Source organism: Pongo abelii, chromosome 5, assembly GCF_028885655.2.
Source record: "Pongo abelii isolate AG06213 chromosome 5, NHGRI_mPonAbe1-v2.0_pri, whole genome shotgun sequence".
NCBI lineage: Eukaryota > Metazoa > Chordata > Mammalia > Primates > Hominidae > Pongo > Pongo abelii.
The window spans coordinates 32,869,876-32,885,630 of NC_071990.2; the positions used below are offsets into that span (position 1 = coordinate 32,869,876).

General features: G+C 39.7%; 1 protein-coding gene across 1 annotated transcript; it reads left to right on the top strand.

Moving 5' to 3' along the window:
• Nucleotides 1–266: 266 nt before the first annotated feature.
• On the top strand, nucleotides 267–7,186 carry LOC100443317 (HLA class II histocompatibility antigen, DQ alpha 1 chain). The gene is made up of 5 exons (XM_002809118.6): nucleotides 267–401; nucleotides 4,274–4,519; nucleotides 4,932–5,213; nucleotides 5,578–5,752; nucleotides 5,918–7,186. The coding sequence occupies exons 1-4, from the start codon at nucleotides 320–322 to the stop codon at nucleotides 5,730–5,732; spliced, it is 765 nt and encodes a 254-aa protein (XP_002809164.4). The 5' UTR covers nucleotides 267–319; the 3' UTR covers nucleotides 5,733–5,752; nucleotides 5,918–7,186.
• The last annotated feature ends 8,569 nt before the right edge of the window (nucleotides 7,187–15,755 follow it).

Genomic DNA, 15,755 nt, shown 5'->3' on the forward strand with positions numbered 1-15,755 from the left:
CCCTCTTGCCACTGTCAGACATGCACACACCAGAGAAGATTCCGATTTCGTGTCCTCCCTCTATTCATAGAACATTTACTCAAGTCCACTCTGAGTGGAGGCTGCATCACAACCAGGGGATTTCCCTGTCTCCTTCCAGGGCTCTTAATACAAACTCTTCAACTAGTAACTGAGGTGTCATCATAGGGGATTTTTCTAATTAGCCAAAACCTGACCTGGCAGGGTTTGATTTGGGTGTCTTCAGATTTCCTTGTCTCGAGGTCCTCACAAATGCTCTACAACTCAGAGCAGCAACTGCTAAGGCTGCCTTGGGAAGAGGATGATCCTAAACAAAGCTCTGATGCTGGGGGCCCTCGCCCTGACCACCGTGATGAGCCCCTGTGGAGGTGAAGACATTGTGGGTGAGTGCATGAGTGAGAGATGTTCTCTGGAGCTGGAAGAGAGGAAATTGAAGCAAAAGAGAGAAAGCGATTTGCAGAGACATTGTAGAGATTTCCTAAGGGCCCCTTCAGTATTAAGAGATTTAAAAATTATGGCTGTTCCTCCTTCAGGAAACCAGAGTCCCAACCTACTCTTTTTATTATCTATGCTGTTGGCGTTCACTAAGGATGCTATTCTGTTTATATTGTATTCAGTGACTACAGCCTGGAGATCTCTATGTCATTCCATCATGATTGCCTCAAAAATTGGTGAGGTTTCCATCAGTTGATAATTTTTTATTATTAAAAATTTGTGAAGTATCAGTCTCAAATTTCCCTGAACAACTTTTGAAGCTTTTTGAATGTCTCCTGTAGTAGACCTTGGGGTAAATGATTCCATCAATTATATACTCTATAGATATTAAGAAAGATGCCCTTTTCTTTCTCTCAGACTTACTCACATTTCCACGTGGGAACTGGCACAGGTGGGGAGTGGGTAAAGGAGTCCAGCAGGCTGAATGCCTTCAGCAATCATTTCACCACATGGCCCTCACTTACTCTCAGCTGCCTCATATGTGTCACCTCACAAATAATCAAATAAAATGGGCATGTAGTTAAGCTTTGTAAATAGTGAAAACATGAATGTCAGTTTTATTTTTACATATTTCTCTTATAGGTATAGCTTCACATTTCTTTAGCAAAATAAGGAATCCTTTTATTTTAAAATTGAGAATTTATAGTAGAAAAACTTGGTAAATTAAATCATTTTGTTCTCCAATTATCAACCGAAATCACCCGTTCTTCACCTCATCTAATGAAGTCCTATAATAAAAAGAAAAGTGGGCCAGACATGGTGGCTCATGCCTGTAATCCCAGCACTTTGGGAGGCTGAGGCAGGAGGATCCTTTGAGCCCAGGAGTTTGAGACACCCTGGGCAACATAGCAAGACCTCATCTCTACAAAAAATAAAAATAAAAATTAGCCAGGTGTGGTGGTGCATGCCTGTGGTGCCAGCTACTCAGAAGGCTACAGTGGGAGGACCACTTGAGTCCAGGAGCGGAAGCTGCAGTGAGCCATGATGGCACCACTACACTCCAGCCAAGGCAATAGAGACAGACCCTGTCTCAAAAAAAAAGAGGAAAGAAAGAGAGAAAGGAAGGAAAGAAGGAAGGAAGGAAGGAAAGAAGGAAGGAAGGGAGAAGGGGAAGGGAAGGGAAGGGAAGGAAGGAAAGCAAAGGGAAGGGAAGGGAAGGAAGGAAAGCAAAGGGAAGGGAGGAAAGAAGGAAGGAAAAAAGAAAAAGAAAGAAGAAAGAAAGAAAGAAAAGGAAGGAAAGAAAGAAAAAGGAAGGAAGGAAGCACAGATTAATTATTAATTATTTGGTCTCTTAGTCTCCTCTGTCTTTGTCATCCATCTCTTCCCACCTCTCTTCATGCATTCCTTTCTCCCTCTTCCCTTTCAGGATCCATCTCTGACTCCCTGCTCCTTTATATGGACAGTGGGTTTGTAAAACAAAAGTTTTACAAACTTTTGTTTTACAAAGTTTTACAAAAATCAGATAGTTAAAAGGTGAAGTGAACTGGAAGGTCTAAACTTCCCCAACCTTATTAACCATGGCTGCTCCCGTTCTGATTTTGTTCGGCAGTGGAAGTTTCATCTGCTTCTCCAGAGCACTTGGCTTCTTTGTTCCAAATTTCCTTTCTTCAACCTCACACCAGAGTGCCCTGGTCAGGCTCGGCTCATCCATTAGGCACAACGTGGGCAAAGCAGAGAACCCTCCATACTGTAAAGCCACATGAGAATGTTTTAACTCCTTTTAAGATTAGAAAAAAATGAAATTTCAGAGCCTAAGAAAATGTTTTAATTCAGCCTAGATTGTATTGTCTTTAAACCAATTCAGTCATAAAATACAATTTTCCATATTTTTATGGAGGAAGGGGCCCACAACAGCAAGAGTGCTCAGGGCTCACATGTCAGAACGCAGCCCTGGTCATGGCTGATCCTGGCCTTCGTATGGTTCTGCTAGTGTGCCTGTCCGTCTTCCCCAAAATCTGTGTGGTCCTCAAGTATAGCAACTGTAATTCAAAACACATTTGAGCACACAGTAAGCTAAGTTTTAAGGATTCAAAGATGAAAAGTCATGCTGTCTTCCCTGCAGTGGGTGCTCAGACTAGTGATGGAAACAGTATGGGATGCAGGAAAGCAGAAAGCCATTGCTGAGCAGGGCAGTGGACTCAGCAGAGGCTGAAACTATACAAACGACTTGGTTCCAGCTGGGCCAGCAGGGTGACATCCTCCAGCAAAACTCGGCACCCAAGACAAGTCCCAGATGAAAAGGATTGCTTTGTGTTTGATAAGGAGTCAAGGTTTATTGCAAGGATAAGGAGGCTTTGTTGGTGGCCTGTTAAGACCATCCAGGGCAGTCATACTGGATAAGGAAGAAGGTGAGCTGGAAGAGGAACAGACAAACAGACAGATATTGAGATGGAGGAGCTGGAGGTCATAACGTGGTCAAAAACATGTTGATGAGAGGACTTAGCTACAAAGTTGTTAACTTAAGCATAAACCTCAAGGATGAATTTTAGGATTTCTCCGGAAAATCCTAAAAGATAATTTCATTTCAGGGAGAAAAACAACAAACCACTGCAAAGACCAGGCAACATGAAAGGATAATATAGTTTGGTTTGCTTGGCAGATACTTGTGAAGGATGTTGGACTGTAAGGCTGTTGATATCCTCCTCACAGAACTTACTACAGTACATTGTATTTGCTCGCTTACCTACCTGACTCTCCCACTATTCAGTTTGTTCCTTAACGGTAGACCATGCCTGATTGGTGTTTTACACATCCCCTGCTATGTCTGACACGTGTGGATGCTCAGAAAGTGGGGAAGGAAGGAAAGATACAATGGTAGAAGGCTTACACATCTTGACAAGAATGTCCAGTTCGGCTCATTTGGCTGGAGTTGTATTTGCATGGCTGCCATTCTGCTCTGGCATGCTTAGACAAGCACACTGCCCATTAGAGGAAAAAGGGTTTAATTTACCTGAGTCCTCAAGTGAATATAAGTGTTGAGTCAGAACACTGTAGACATTTAGTAACCTCCTTCAGAGGAAAAAAAAGGTGGGGATAAATGACAGAAATCCGAAAACTAGTAGAGCTTCCACTCTTCATTTCAGAAGAAATCTGTTGCTCTGCTCTAAGGACCATTACTATTAACAAAACAGAGACCTTGAAGGAGGCATTGTTTATTTATTATATATTTTGTAATGTTATTACCATTCTTGTTATACTCTTTCTTATACCCTACAATTGTTAGCAGACATTATTTTAAATTAATAAGATCCTGCATGCTTTTCCTTTTTTAAAAAAAAGAAAGATCTCTGTGTAGAGTGTGCTGTTCTGAACCAGTCCTGAGAGGAAAGGAGGTACAATCAATTTGTTATTAACTGATGAAAGAATTAAGTGAAAGATAAATCTTAGGAAGCAAAGGGAAGTAAACCTAATCTCTGACTAGGAAAGCTAAATACTACAATAACTCATTCATTCCTTCTTTTGTTCAATTATAGTATTTAATCATAAGTCCATGATGTGCCAGGCACTCAGGAAATAGTAAAAACTGGACATGTGATATTCTGCCCTTGTGTAGCGCACATTATAGTGCGAAAGAAAGCGCAATTTTAACCGGACAACTACCAACACTAAGAGCGGAGGAAGCAGGGGCTGGAAATGTCCACAGGCTGTGCCAAAGATGAAGCCCGTAATATTTGAAAGTCAGTTTCTTCCATCATTTTGTGTATTAAGGTTCTTTCTTCCCCTGTTCTCCACCTTCCTGCTTGTCATCTTCACTCATCAGCTGACCACATCGCCTCTTATGGTGTAAACTTGTACCAGTCTTACGGTTCCTTTGGCCAGTACACCCATGAATTTGATGGAGACGAGCAGTTCTACGTGGACCTGGGGAGGAAGGAGACTGTCTGGTGGTTGCCTGTTCTCAGCCAATTTAGTTTTGACCCGCAATTTGCACTGACAAACATTGCCGTGGGAAAACATAACTTGAACTTCCTGATTAAACGCTCCAACTCTACTGCTGCTACCAATGGTATGTGTCCACCATTCTGCCCCTCTTTACTGATCTATCCCTTCATACCAAGTTTCATTATTTTCTTTCCAAGAGATCCCCAGATCTTCTCATAGTAATTGCTGAAATTTCATTGTCTCCCATCTCTAAAATCACATATTCCCATGTAATACAAGGGTCTTTCCATTATCCATTCATTAAATCCTTCTAGGAGAGGTCTCATCAACCTCCTGCTTTATTAAACATGCCCACAGAGAGAAGGGCGCAGGAATAAAGCAGAGGCAATGTGTCGTTGCTCCCAAGCAGAAGGTAAATAAGACCTCTTTGACTATCAGGTGGTGAAATGCTGGTAGGAGGGCTCTTCCAGGATGTAATGCAGAAGCTCAGGGCAGAGCTATTCACACTTCACATCAGTGCTGTTTCCTCACCACAGAGGTTCCTGAGGTTACAGTGTTTTCCAAGTCTCCCGTGACGCTGGGTCAGCCCAACACCCTCATCTGTCTTGTGGACAACATCTTTCCTCCTGTGGTCAACATCACATGGCTGAGCAATGGGCACTCAGTCACAGAAGGTGTTTCCGAGACCAGCTTCCTCTCCAAGAGTGATCATTCCTTCTTCAAGATCAGTTACCTCACCTTCCTCCCTTCTGCTGATGAGATTTATGACTGCAAGGTGGAGCACTGGGGCCTGGACCAGCCTCTTCTGAAACACTGGGGTAAGGATGAGTTTCACCGTTTTTTGATGCTTTCTTGTCTGTCAAGTTCAGAACTTCCTGCTTTTTACTCCTATATCCCAAAACTTGTTTTCCACACTTCATGGATTTCTTTTTTTTTTTTTGAAAGAATAAAGCAACAAAAGCAGAGATTTATTGAAAATGAAAGTACACTCCACAGAGTGGGAGCGGGCCTGAGCATAGGAGCTCAAGAGCCACTTCATGAGTTTCTAATGATAGACTTCACTCTCCTCCCTAAGCCTGGGACCTTGAGTCTTTGCAGAGCCAACCCTCCACCCCATCCCATCCCACACTCTTGCACATGAGCACACTCTGCATTCTGACCTCAACAACTTCACTTCCACAGAGCCTGAGATTCCAGCCCCTATGTCAGAGCTCACAGAGACTGTGGTCTGCGCCCTGGGGTTGTCTGCAGGCCTCGTGGGCATTGTGGTGGGCACTGTCTTCATCATCCGAGGCCTGCGTTCAGTTGGTGCTTCCAGACACCAAGGGCCCTTGTGAATCCCATCCTGGAAGGGAAGGTAAGATTGATATTTGTTAGAGCTAAAGCCGCAGTGTGAGAGGAAGGAAAGTGGGAGGAGGTTGTGGACATGAATGGTTGAAAGTTGTAGGGGAATTGGGAAGTGGCATGATGATGACATAGGAGCGGCCTAGGATCCATCGATCTCATATCTGTCCTGTTGCAGCTGCATCGCCATCTACAGGAGCGGAAGAGTGGACTTGCTACATGACCTAGCATTATTTTCTGGCCCGATTATCATATCCTTTTTCTCCTCCAAGTGTTTCTCCTCTCACCTGTTCTGTGGGACTTAAATTGCTATATCCGCTCAGAGCTCACAAATGCCTTTGAATTCTTTCCCTGACTTCCTGATTTTTTTTCTTTTCTCAAGTTACCTACTAAGGGATGCCTGGGATAAGCCACCCAGCTACCTAATTCATCAGTAACCTCCATCTATAATCTCCATGGAAGCAACAAATTCCCTTTATGAGATCTATGTCAAATTTTTCCATCTTTCATCCAGGACTGACTGAAACTATGGCTAAGAATTGGGAGACTCTTATGTTTCAAGCCAATTTAACCTCATTTCCCAGATCATTTGTCATGTCCAGTAACACAGAAGCAACCAAGTACAGTATAGCCTGATAATATGTTGATTTCTTAGCTGATATTAGTATTTCTTTCTTCCTTGTGTTCCCACCCTTGGCACTGCCACCCATCCCTCAATTAAAGCAACAATGAAGTTAATGGATACCCTCTGCCTTTGGCTCAGAATTATTACAGCAAAAATTTTAAAATCAAAAAGTAAGTCTGTACTAATTTCAATATGACTTTTAAAAATATGACAGAGAAATAGGTTAGGATAAAGGAACGTTGAATCCCAAAAATATCAATAGTGAAAATTTATTCTCAAAACTTTAAATTTGTGAAGAATGATGACAGTAGAAGCCTTCCTCTCCCCTCCTCACCTTGAGGGAATAAAAATTCTTTAGGCAGGAAAAGAAATGGAAGTCAGAAAAACATTAGAAAAAGACAATAATGTGGGTGTCTGAAAAGGAACAAGTACTCATTCCTCACATAGGGTTAGTGACAATGGGGAAAGGGATGGGGAGCAGAAGCCGCAGACATATCTAGGAGCCCTAGAATAGAGGCGCAGTCTGCCTCACCTCCTGAATGAAGCTTTGCTAGATAACCATGTAGCTTTCCCTGTGCCACCCTGGCACGAAGGAGACAGTATAGTGGATACGGCTGCAGGATGTTTCTAGGAAACATGCCAATACAAAACAATACCAATATCTTCAGAAATCCCCAGCCCTTTCCCCTAACCCTCCTGGCTAAGGAAAGCACTAGCTTATGAGAGAAACCCTAGGAGGAACAACACAGCTGAGACAATGTAGCAGCAGCAGTGGGTGCTGTGTCTGCCACTGGGTTCGCTGTCTTCTAGCAGAAACTCTCACAGAGGAAATGGGTCAGCAGTGACCTCATGGCTCTAAACAGCTATGAAATCTGAGGATATTTCTATCCATGCTACCTGCATCGGTGAGTTTAAATTTTAATTGGAGAAAAAAGACAAAACATTAACGCAGTAATTGATACAGTATAGTTTGGTGCAAAGAACCCTAAATCCAGATCCAGGACTCAGTACTTTGAAGCTAGTATTTTAAACTTTATAAATGGGTTAAGTATCTAACATTTCTGGCCTTATTTTTCTCATTCACAATGTAAGAGTAATAATAATTTCCTTGCAGAGTTATTGATGGAATTTGAATAATCTTGATATACAGTCAATGCCTTGCGCACAGTATATAAATACACAATAAAACATTGTGGTTATATTTATAATTAATTTATTTAAAAGAATGGATCACGTTATATGAAAAGTACTTTTGTTTTTCTCAGCCCCTTAATGATTTAGGAGATTCAAATGTAGAGCTATGGCTGAATTTCTTTTCATATGATCATTGGAGGATATTTTTTTTCTCCAGAATGAGAGAGGCTGAGATCGATTGCTAAGAGAGCTCTTAGGACGAGAAATTGTAATATTTGACTTTGGTTTTCAACTCTCTAAGAAGGCATATATTCCCTCCTTATGGCCCGTAAGTGTTTATTCAAGGTATTTCATATGCAACAGATGTTTATGCATGTTTACTTTGGGGAGGAGGTGAAGAAAGTTCAAGGAGAAAATAATTTAAAATGCAGACTAGGAATCAGTAAGCACAGGGAGTCTGAACCAGTGGTGATCACGAAAATGTCCATCACAGAGCACAGAGGATTTTTAGGGCAATGAAACTATTCCATTTGATACCACAATGGTGAAAAATGTCATTATGCGTTTGCCCAAATCCACAGAATGTACAACACCAAGAGTGAGACTTAATGAAAACTATGGACTTTGGGTGATAATGATGTGCCAATGTAAGTTCATAAATTATAACAAATGTACCACTCTGGCAGGAGATGTTGCTAATGGGGGAGGCTATGCATGTGTGGGAGCAGAGTGTATCTGGCAGCAGTGCCCAACCTTTTTGGCACCAGGGACTAGTTTTATGGAAGACAATTTTTCCACAGATAGTGGGGGGATTGTGGATATGATTTGGGGATGAAACTGTGAAACTGTTCCACCTCAGATCAAAAAGCATTAGCTAGGTTCTCATAAGGAACATGCAACCTAGATTTCTTGCATGCACAGTTAACAATAGGATTCACGCTCCTATGGGAATCTAATGCCACCACTGATCTGACGGAAGGCGGGGCTCAGTTGGTAATGCTTGCTCACCCACTGCGTGGCCCAATTTCTAACAGGCCACCAGCTGGTACTGGTCCATGGCCCAGGGGGTTGGGGTCCTCTGGGATATCTCTGCACCTTCTGCTCAGTTTTTCTGTGAACCAACAACTGCTTTAAAATAAAGTCTATTGATAGACTGGATTAAGAAAATGTGGCACATATACACCATGGAATACCATGCAGCCATAAAAAATGATGAGTTCATGTCCTTTGTAGGGACATGGATGAAGCTGGAAACCATCATTCCCAGGAAACTATGGCAAGGACAAAAAAACCAAACAGCGCATGTTCTCACTCATAGGTGGGAATTGAACAATGAGAACACATGGACACAGGAAGGGGAACATCACACACCGGGGACTGTTGTTGGGTGGGGGGAGGGGGGAGGGATAGCATTAGGAGATATACCTAATGCTAAATGACGAGTTAATGGGTGCAGCACACCAACATGGCACATATATACATATGTAACAAACCTGCACGTTGTGCACATGTACCCTAAAACTTAAAGTATAATAATAATAAAATAAAATAATAAAAATAAATAAAAATAAAAAGGAGTAGAAAAGGTAACCAATTATGATCCCGAATATATAAAAAAAACTTTTAGTATGAAAAAGTCACATTCAAATGCACAAATGCGCTAAGAAATTTTTAGGATTAAGATTTCAAATAAATTTCATATAAATTTCAATGATTCATGAGGCAAGAATCCAGTATTTCGGAGTTGTGTGCATCTGTGTGCATGTGTGTGTGTGTGTGTAATATACGGGTTATACTGAATGGCAAAATGACTAGAGTCATACAGAAATCTACAAATGCTGCCCAACTCAGACTCATTCCTCAAGAAGTACTGTGGAAAGCAAATTTAATGATATTGCATTTTATTAAAAGGTTGTATTCAAAAAGTATTTATGTAATGTTAAAATAGCAGAATTAAAACTAATTCTAAAAAATAAGAGTAAATTTTTTTATCAGCTAAAAAAGTAGGGTCATTATTGACATTACTATACATAGGGTTACAGATCAACCTGCGTGATTTTTAATCATGTGATACTTAAAAATTATTTCAGTTATTTGAATTATTTCAGATTGTATACATAAAGTGTGACTTCATTAATATTTAATATCACACTATTTAAAATTTACAAAATTAATGGGTCACAGAGGCTCGTGCCTGTGATCTTAACACTTTGGAGGCCAATGGAGGAGGATTGCTTGAAGCCAGGATTTCAACAGCTGCCTGGGCAACAAAGCAAGACCCCATCTCTACAACATAAAAATAAATTAGCGCATGGTGGCACGCCTGTAATCCCAGCTACTCTGGAGGCTGAGGCGAGAGGAGCAAGCCCAGGAGTTCAGGGCTTCAGTGGGCTAGGATTGTGCCACCACGCTCGCTCCAGCCTAGGCAACAGAGCAAGACCCCACCTCTAAAAATAAATAAATAAATAAATTTTACAAAATTTTAAAAGTCACATGAAATATTTCAGGTTTGTACTTACCACAAACAAACTAGGGATTTGAAGAATTAAACATTTCATTTTATTTACAGTCTGTACTGGCACACAGTAAGTAGTCAATAGGTGTTAACAATTGGTGTTATTGTTATTTTCTGGAGTCCAACTAACAAATCCCACAGCGAATGACACTACAGGGATGCAACCAACAAGATCCAGAATATGGGAACTTCCACTAGATAACTCCATTTCTTCAGCAACAATTCAAAGACAGACACAGAGAGAGAGAGAGTGAGAGAAAGAGAGAGAAGAGGAGAGGAGAGGAGAGGAGAGGAGAGGAGAGGAGAGAAGAGAAGAGAAGAGGAGAGAAGAGAAGAGAAGAGAAGAGAAGAGAAGAGAAGAGAAGAGAAGCTATACATTTTTAAAAGGCTGAAGAAATATATGAACCAAATTGATATGAGGCAATCAGAAAAATTGACACCGACTGTATTAAGGAAATAGCTAATTTTAGTGTGGTAATAGCATTGCTGTTATGCTTCTAAAAAGTCATTATACTTTAGATTTTCATAATAAAATAATTATGAATGAAGTATGATATCTGAAAGTATCTTCAGAATAACCCAGTGTGCATGTATGATTAATTGGGTGGGTTTACAAAATTGCCCATGAATTGATCATTGTTAAAGCTTGGCTGTTAAAACATGGCACTCTTCTCTCTACTACTGTTGAAGTTTTCTGTAATATAAAGTTTTTTAAAAATGCATTCCAGGAAAGTCCCATAAACATAGGCAGAGAAGCATTCTGTTTGAAGTTATGTTAGTTTTTAGGCTTTTCTCGTTTTTATCACAGTTAGGAAACCCTGAGTATCCAAATCCTTCCTAAGACTATAGGAACCTCTCAAAAATGCAACTCTAAAGAATGTGTATGCAAGAACTAATAATAGCAAAGGAAAGCAAAGTACTTTTTCCTTTATTATTGGCTGTACTAAGCCCCCAGACTTGTTTATGTATTCATTAATTCATCAGAACTGCAAAAATGGTCTTTGAGTACCATTATAGCAATAAGTACCATACTTTGTTATAGGTATCATTAAAATAATGTGAAAAGAGATACATTCATTGTCGTCATAGAACTTACACTCTAGTGGGAAGAAATATACATATATTACATAATTCCACAAATATATAATTACAAACTCTGAATAATTTATAAAGGAAAAGAGAACGAGGTAAAGTGAGAGAGTGTTGCACAGGAACCAGGTATAATTTGGGGGAGATTAGAGTTGGCTCGAAGAAATGTATCTTGAGATGAAATAAGATGGTATATAGTAGGTAAAGGACAAGGTTGAGGCAGTCAGAGCAAATGTTTGAGAAACTCTTACAACACAAAAGAGAAGATGAGAATAAAATAACATGAAAATTATCACAGATTTAATATGGAAAGCTCATGTAACAGCAAACAAGTTTAAAGTCTTTCTAATTAGAGTTGTTAATCTGTAAAAGTAATAATAGAATGCTATGAACAATTGGAGAATTTAATAGAAAGGTTGGAAAACTAAATCAAGAAAATCTCTCTGAAATTTAAAAGGACAAAGAAATGTAATATATGGTAGAAAAGATAAAACAGAGAATAGACCAAGGAAGTCCAACCTCAGGTGACAGAGCTAGAGAGACCAACAGGGAAGATGAAGGGAGAAAATTATCAAAACAAATAATAAGCAAAAATTTCCAAATATAAAGGACCTAATTCTTTACATAGAAAGATATTGTCAGGTATTTACCAAAACTAATAAAGACTCATTCCTAAATAAATCAGTTTCAAAATTTCAGAACCTCAAGGGTTATAGAAACATCATAAAATATTCCAGTGAGGGAAACCAAAATGAAACAAACTGACAACAGACAAAAAGTCAGACTGCCAGAAGCTTCTATTATTAAGATAATGAGAAAGGCCTTGAAGTTCTAATGGAAAATTATTTTTTATTAATAAATGTAGACATTTTCAAAATTACAATCAGGCACAGAGAAAAAATAAAAATACTGTTGGATATGAAAAGACAAAAGTTGTACCTACCACACATAGTTTTATTAGAAGTTGACTAAGAATATTACTTAGTAAAGTGAAACTGTTAATCAGGAAATGGGAAGGTAAGGAATCCAGGAAACTGAATTTAACCCAGGATCTCACTGAAAAGGGATCCTACTACAGCAGTTCCTTGGCAAGCAAAGAACATCTGATACATGAGTGATATTTAGAAAATGATAAACTTTTTTTTCAATTTTTATAATTAAGCTACTAGCAAAGCCCAAGGATGCTTATTGTTACAGCAGAATGTCAAAATTGTCAGCTTTGACAATATTGAAAAAAGGGTGCGTGTATCTCATTTTGGCAAGTGGAAGCATAAAGGGGAGGGGAAAGGAAGGGTAACAATGCCAATAACTTCATTGCCCATAGTTAAGGAAAGAGTTAAGAAAAGAGACATTGCCCATAGTTAAGGAAGAAATCACAAAAATCACTACATTTAAATTACATTTGTAACCAAAAGAATTACGTAAGATGGCTCATGAATTAAAGCAGGGTTTTAGAAATTGGACTATCATTCAGTCAAAAAGTCTTCATCCTAACCCCCAGGGAGTTCTGAAGCTGTAAGATCCCTTCAGAGTTGGCCCAATTTAGGGAAAAGGTTTAGGACATTTATACCCCAACACTGACCAGTCATTATAGGTGGGTTCTTCCTGGGAAGTGGAGTAAAATCTGATGAGGCCACTTTCATCACCTAAAGCAATTCTGGGGGATGACTGACAGCTAAGGGCAGTCAGCCAGCAACATTCCCACCAATGAGAGAATAAATCCTTCAGTCCCAAAGGGAGGAATTTAGGTAGAACAGAACAGCATCCACAACAGAAACAGTGTTCTAGTTCCTGGGAATACATATATATTCATGTGGAAGAAAACAAACAAACAAAAAATATATATATAATTTTTTGAGATGCATTCTCATTCTGTCACCCAGGCTGGAGTGCAATGGTGTGGTCTCGGCTCACTGCAGCCTCCGCCTCCCAGGTTCAAGCAATTCTCCCACCTCAGCCTCCCAAGTAGCTGGGACTACAGGAGAGTGCCACCATGCCCAGCTAATTTTTGTATTTTTAGTAGAGATGGGGTTTCACTATGTTGGCCAGGTTTGTCCTGAACTCCTGACCTAGTGATCCGCCCACCTCGGCCTTCCAAAGTACTGGGATTACAGGCGTGAGCCACCGAGCCCCTCCTAGATAAATGTTTTTGTTTTTTTTTTTAAATTCATCATCTATTTAAAAAATAAAAGTAGAACTACCACATCATCCAGCAATTCCACTGCTGGGTACATCTGCAAAGAAAATGAAATCAGTGTATCAAAGAGATATCTGTACTCCCATGTTCATCGCAGCACTACTCACAATGGCCAGGAGATGTTATCAACCTAAGTGTCCCATCAGCAGATGAGTGTTAAGGAAACTGTGATCTATATACACAATGGAATACTATTCGGCCTTGTAAAAGAAGGAAATCTTTTACATTATTTACAACACGGATGAACCCGGGGGACATTATGTTAAGTGAAATAAGCCAGGCACAGAAAGACAAATACTGCATGACCTCACTTACATGTGGAATCTAAAAAAGTCAAAATCACGGCAGGTGGGGGAGTGGGGGTAGCAGGGAGGAGGACAAGGAGGAATGAGAAGATGTTGGTCAAAAGGTACAAAGAAGGTCAGGGTGTAGTGGCTCATGCCTGTAATCCCACCACTTTGGGAGGCTGAGGCAGGTATATTGGTTGAGCACAGGAGTTCAAGACCAGGTGGGCAGCATGGTGAAACCCTATCTTTACAAAAAATACAAAAACTAGCCAGGCATGGTGGCACATGCCAGTAGTCCCAGCTGCTCCAGAGACTGAGGTGGGAGGATGGATTGAGCCCAGGAAGTCAAGGGTGCAGTGAGCTGTGATTGTACCACTGCACTCCAGCCAGAGCTAGACCCCGTTTCAGAAAAAAAGTACAAAGTTTCAGTTAGGCAGGAGGAATAAGTACTGGAGATCGATTGTACAGCATGGTGACTACAGTTAATAATAATGTACAGTCAGCTGGGCGCAGTGGCTCATGCCTGTAATCCTAGCACTTTGGGAGGCTGAGGCGGGTGGATTGCCTGAGTTCAGGAGTTCGAGAACAGCCTGGGCAACACAGTGAAACCCCGTCTCTACTAAAATACAAAAAATTAACTGGGCATGGCAGTGTGCACCTGTAGTCCCAGTCACTGCACTCCACCCTGGGGGACAGAGTGAGACTCCGTCTCAAAAAATAAATAAATAAATAAATAAATAAATAAATAAATAAATATAATAATGAACAGTCGTCCCTCGGCATCCATGAGGGATTGGTTCTAGGACCCTCTCTGTATACCAAAAATCTGAGAATGCTTAAGTCCCTTATTAAAAATGGCTTAGTTTTTGCATATAACCTAAGCCTATCCTCCTATATACTTTAAATCATCTCTAGATTATACTTATAATACCCAATGTAAGGTAAATGCTATGAAAATAGTTGTTATGCTTTATTGTTTTTGAATTGGAATTATTTTTATTGTTATATTATTTTTCATTTTTTTCTAAATATTTTCAACCCACAGTTGAATGAATCAGAGGATGTGAAACCCACAGATATTGAGGGACAACTGTATTGTATATTTGAAAATTGCTAAGAGAGATTTTAAATATTCATACCACCAAAAAGTGAAGTGATGGATATGTTAATTAGCCTGGTTTAATCACATGTATCAAAAAATCACATAGTACCCTGTAAATACACAGTGATTTATCAATTAAAAATAATTAATGAGTTCAAAATTCTTTTGAAATGTAACATCCTTAACTTTTTCTTGTTCAAATGAAGTTTTCTGTTTTTATATTTTTTTAATTTGTTTTAAAAAATCATCTCTTAACTTCCATTAACTCAGTTGATTCACCCTATTAACTTAAAAACTCTCTTCCTTAAGTTAAACATTTCATGATAATCAGGAAGGGCAAGGTTATGTTGCAATAAGATCTTAACCCACAGTAAAAAGTAGATCTCAGTGGCTTAACCCAATAAGGAGACTTAATTCCAGTTATTCAAATGACTCAGGTTATGGAGTTTCTAGCACCTCATACACCACCATGCACCTACTTGCAATTTCCATTGGCTACTATTAGTCAAATGACCCCAACCTAACAGCAGAAAAGACTGAGAAATGTATGGGAGCTTTGGAATACTGGCGAGCACCACTGTCTCCAAAAGATATACTGTTATTATCTAAGGTAAGGACAAATGCTCAAGACTGGTAGGTTGTCCTCTAGAACACCCACATGCTTTCCTGCAAGTTATATGCTGATTAAGACTCAGTTCTTTGTGTTAGCAAACTTATTTATAGATGATGTACTTATTTTAATTAATTATCCATTAAAGATTATACTATCCAATGAAATCTGGGTGCAAAACGTAGTTATTTCTATGAAACTGTCAATGGAAGAAAGAGAAGAAGATTTTGACCCTCTCGTTAATAAAGAATCTTCCAGCATGTGTGCTCAGTGTGACAATGTTGAACTGTAAGAATGTCCTAGAATATAATCTATCACCCACCCCAATTATAGGGCTTATGCTTCAACTAGAAAAATCAGATCTCGATGTCCCCCTAAACTTTGAGTCTTGTTCAATCCCCAGCCCTGCCTCTTCCTTTTGCAGGGTCAAAAGCCAGGAGCTACACATAGAGACTGA

What these genes read in the sequence shown, in the direction of transcription:
- LOC100443317 (XM_002809118.6), top strand. Translation starts at nt 320, where the DNA reads ATGATCCTAAACAAAGCTCTGATGCTGGGGGCCCTCGCCCTGACCACC. An exon ending in TGGAGGTGAAGACATTGTGG is followed by an intron (nt 402 to 4,273) that starts GTGAGTGCATGA and finishes TTCACTCATCAG; the next exon opens with CTGACCACATCGCCTCTTAT. An exon ending in GCCTCTTCTGAAACACTGGG is followed by an intron (nt 5,214 to 5,577) that starts GTAAGGATGAGT and finishes TCACTTCCACAG; the next exon opens with AGCCTGAGATTCCAGCCCCT.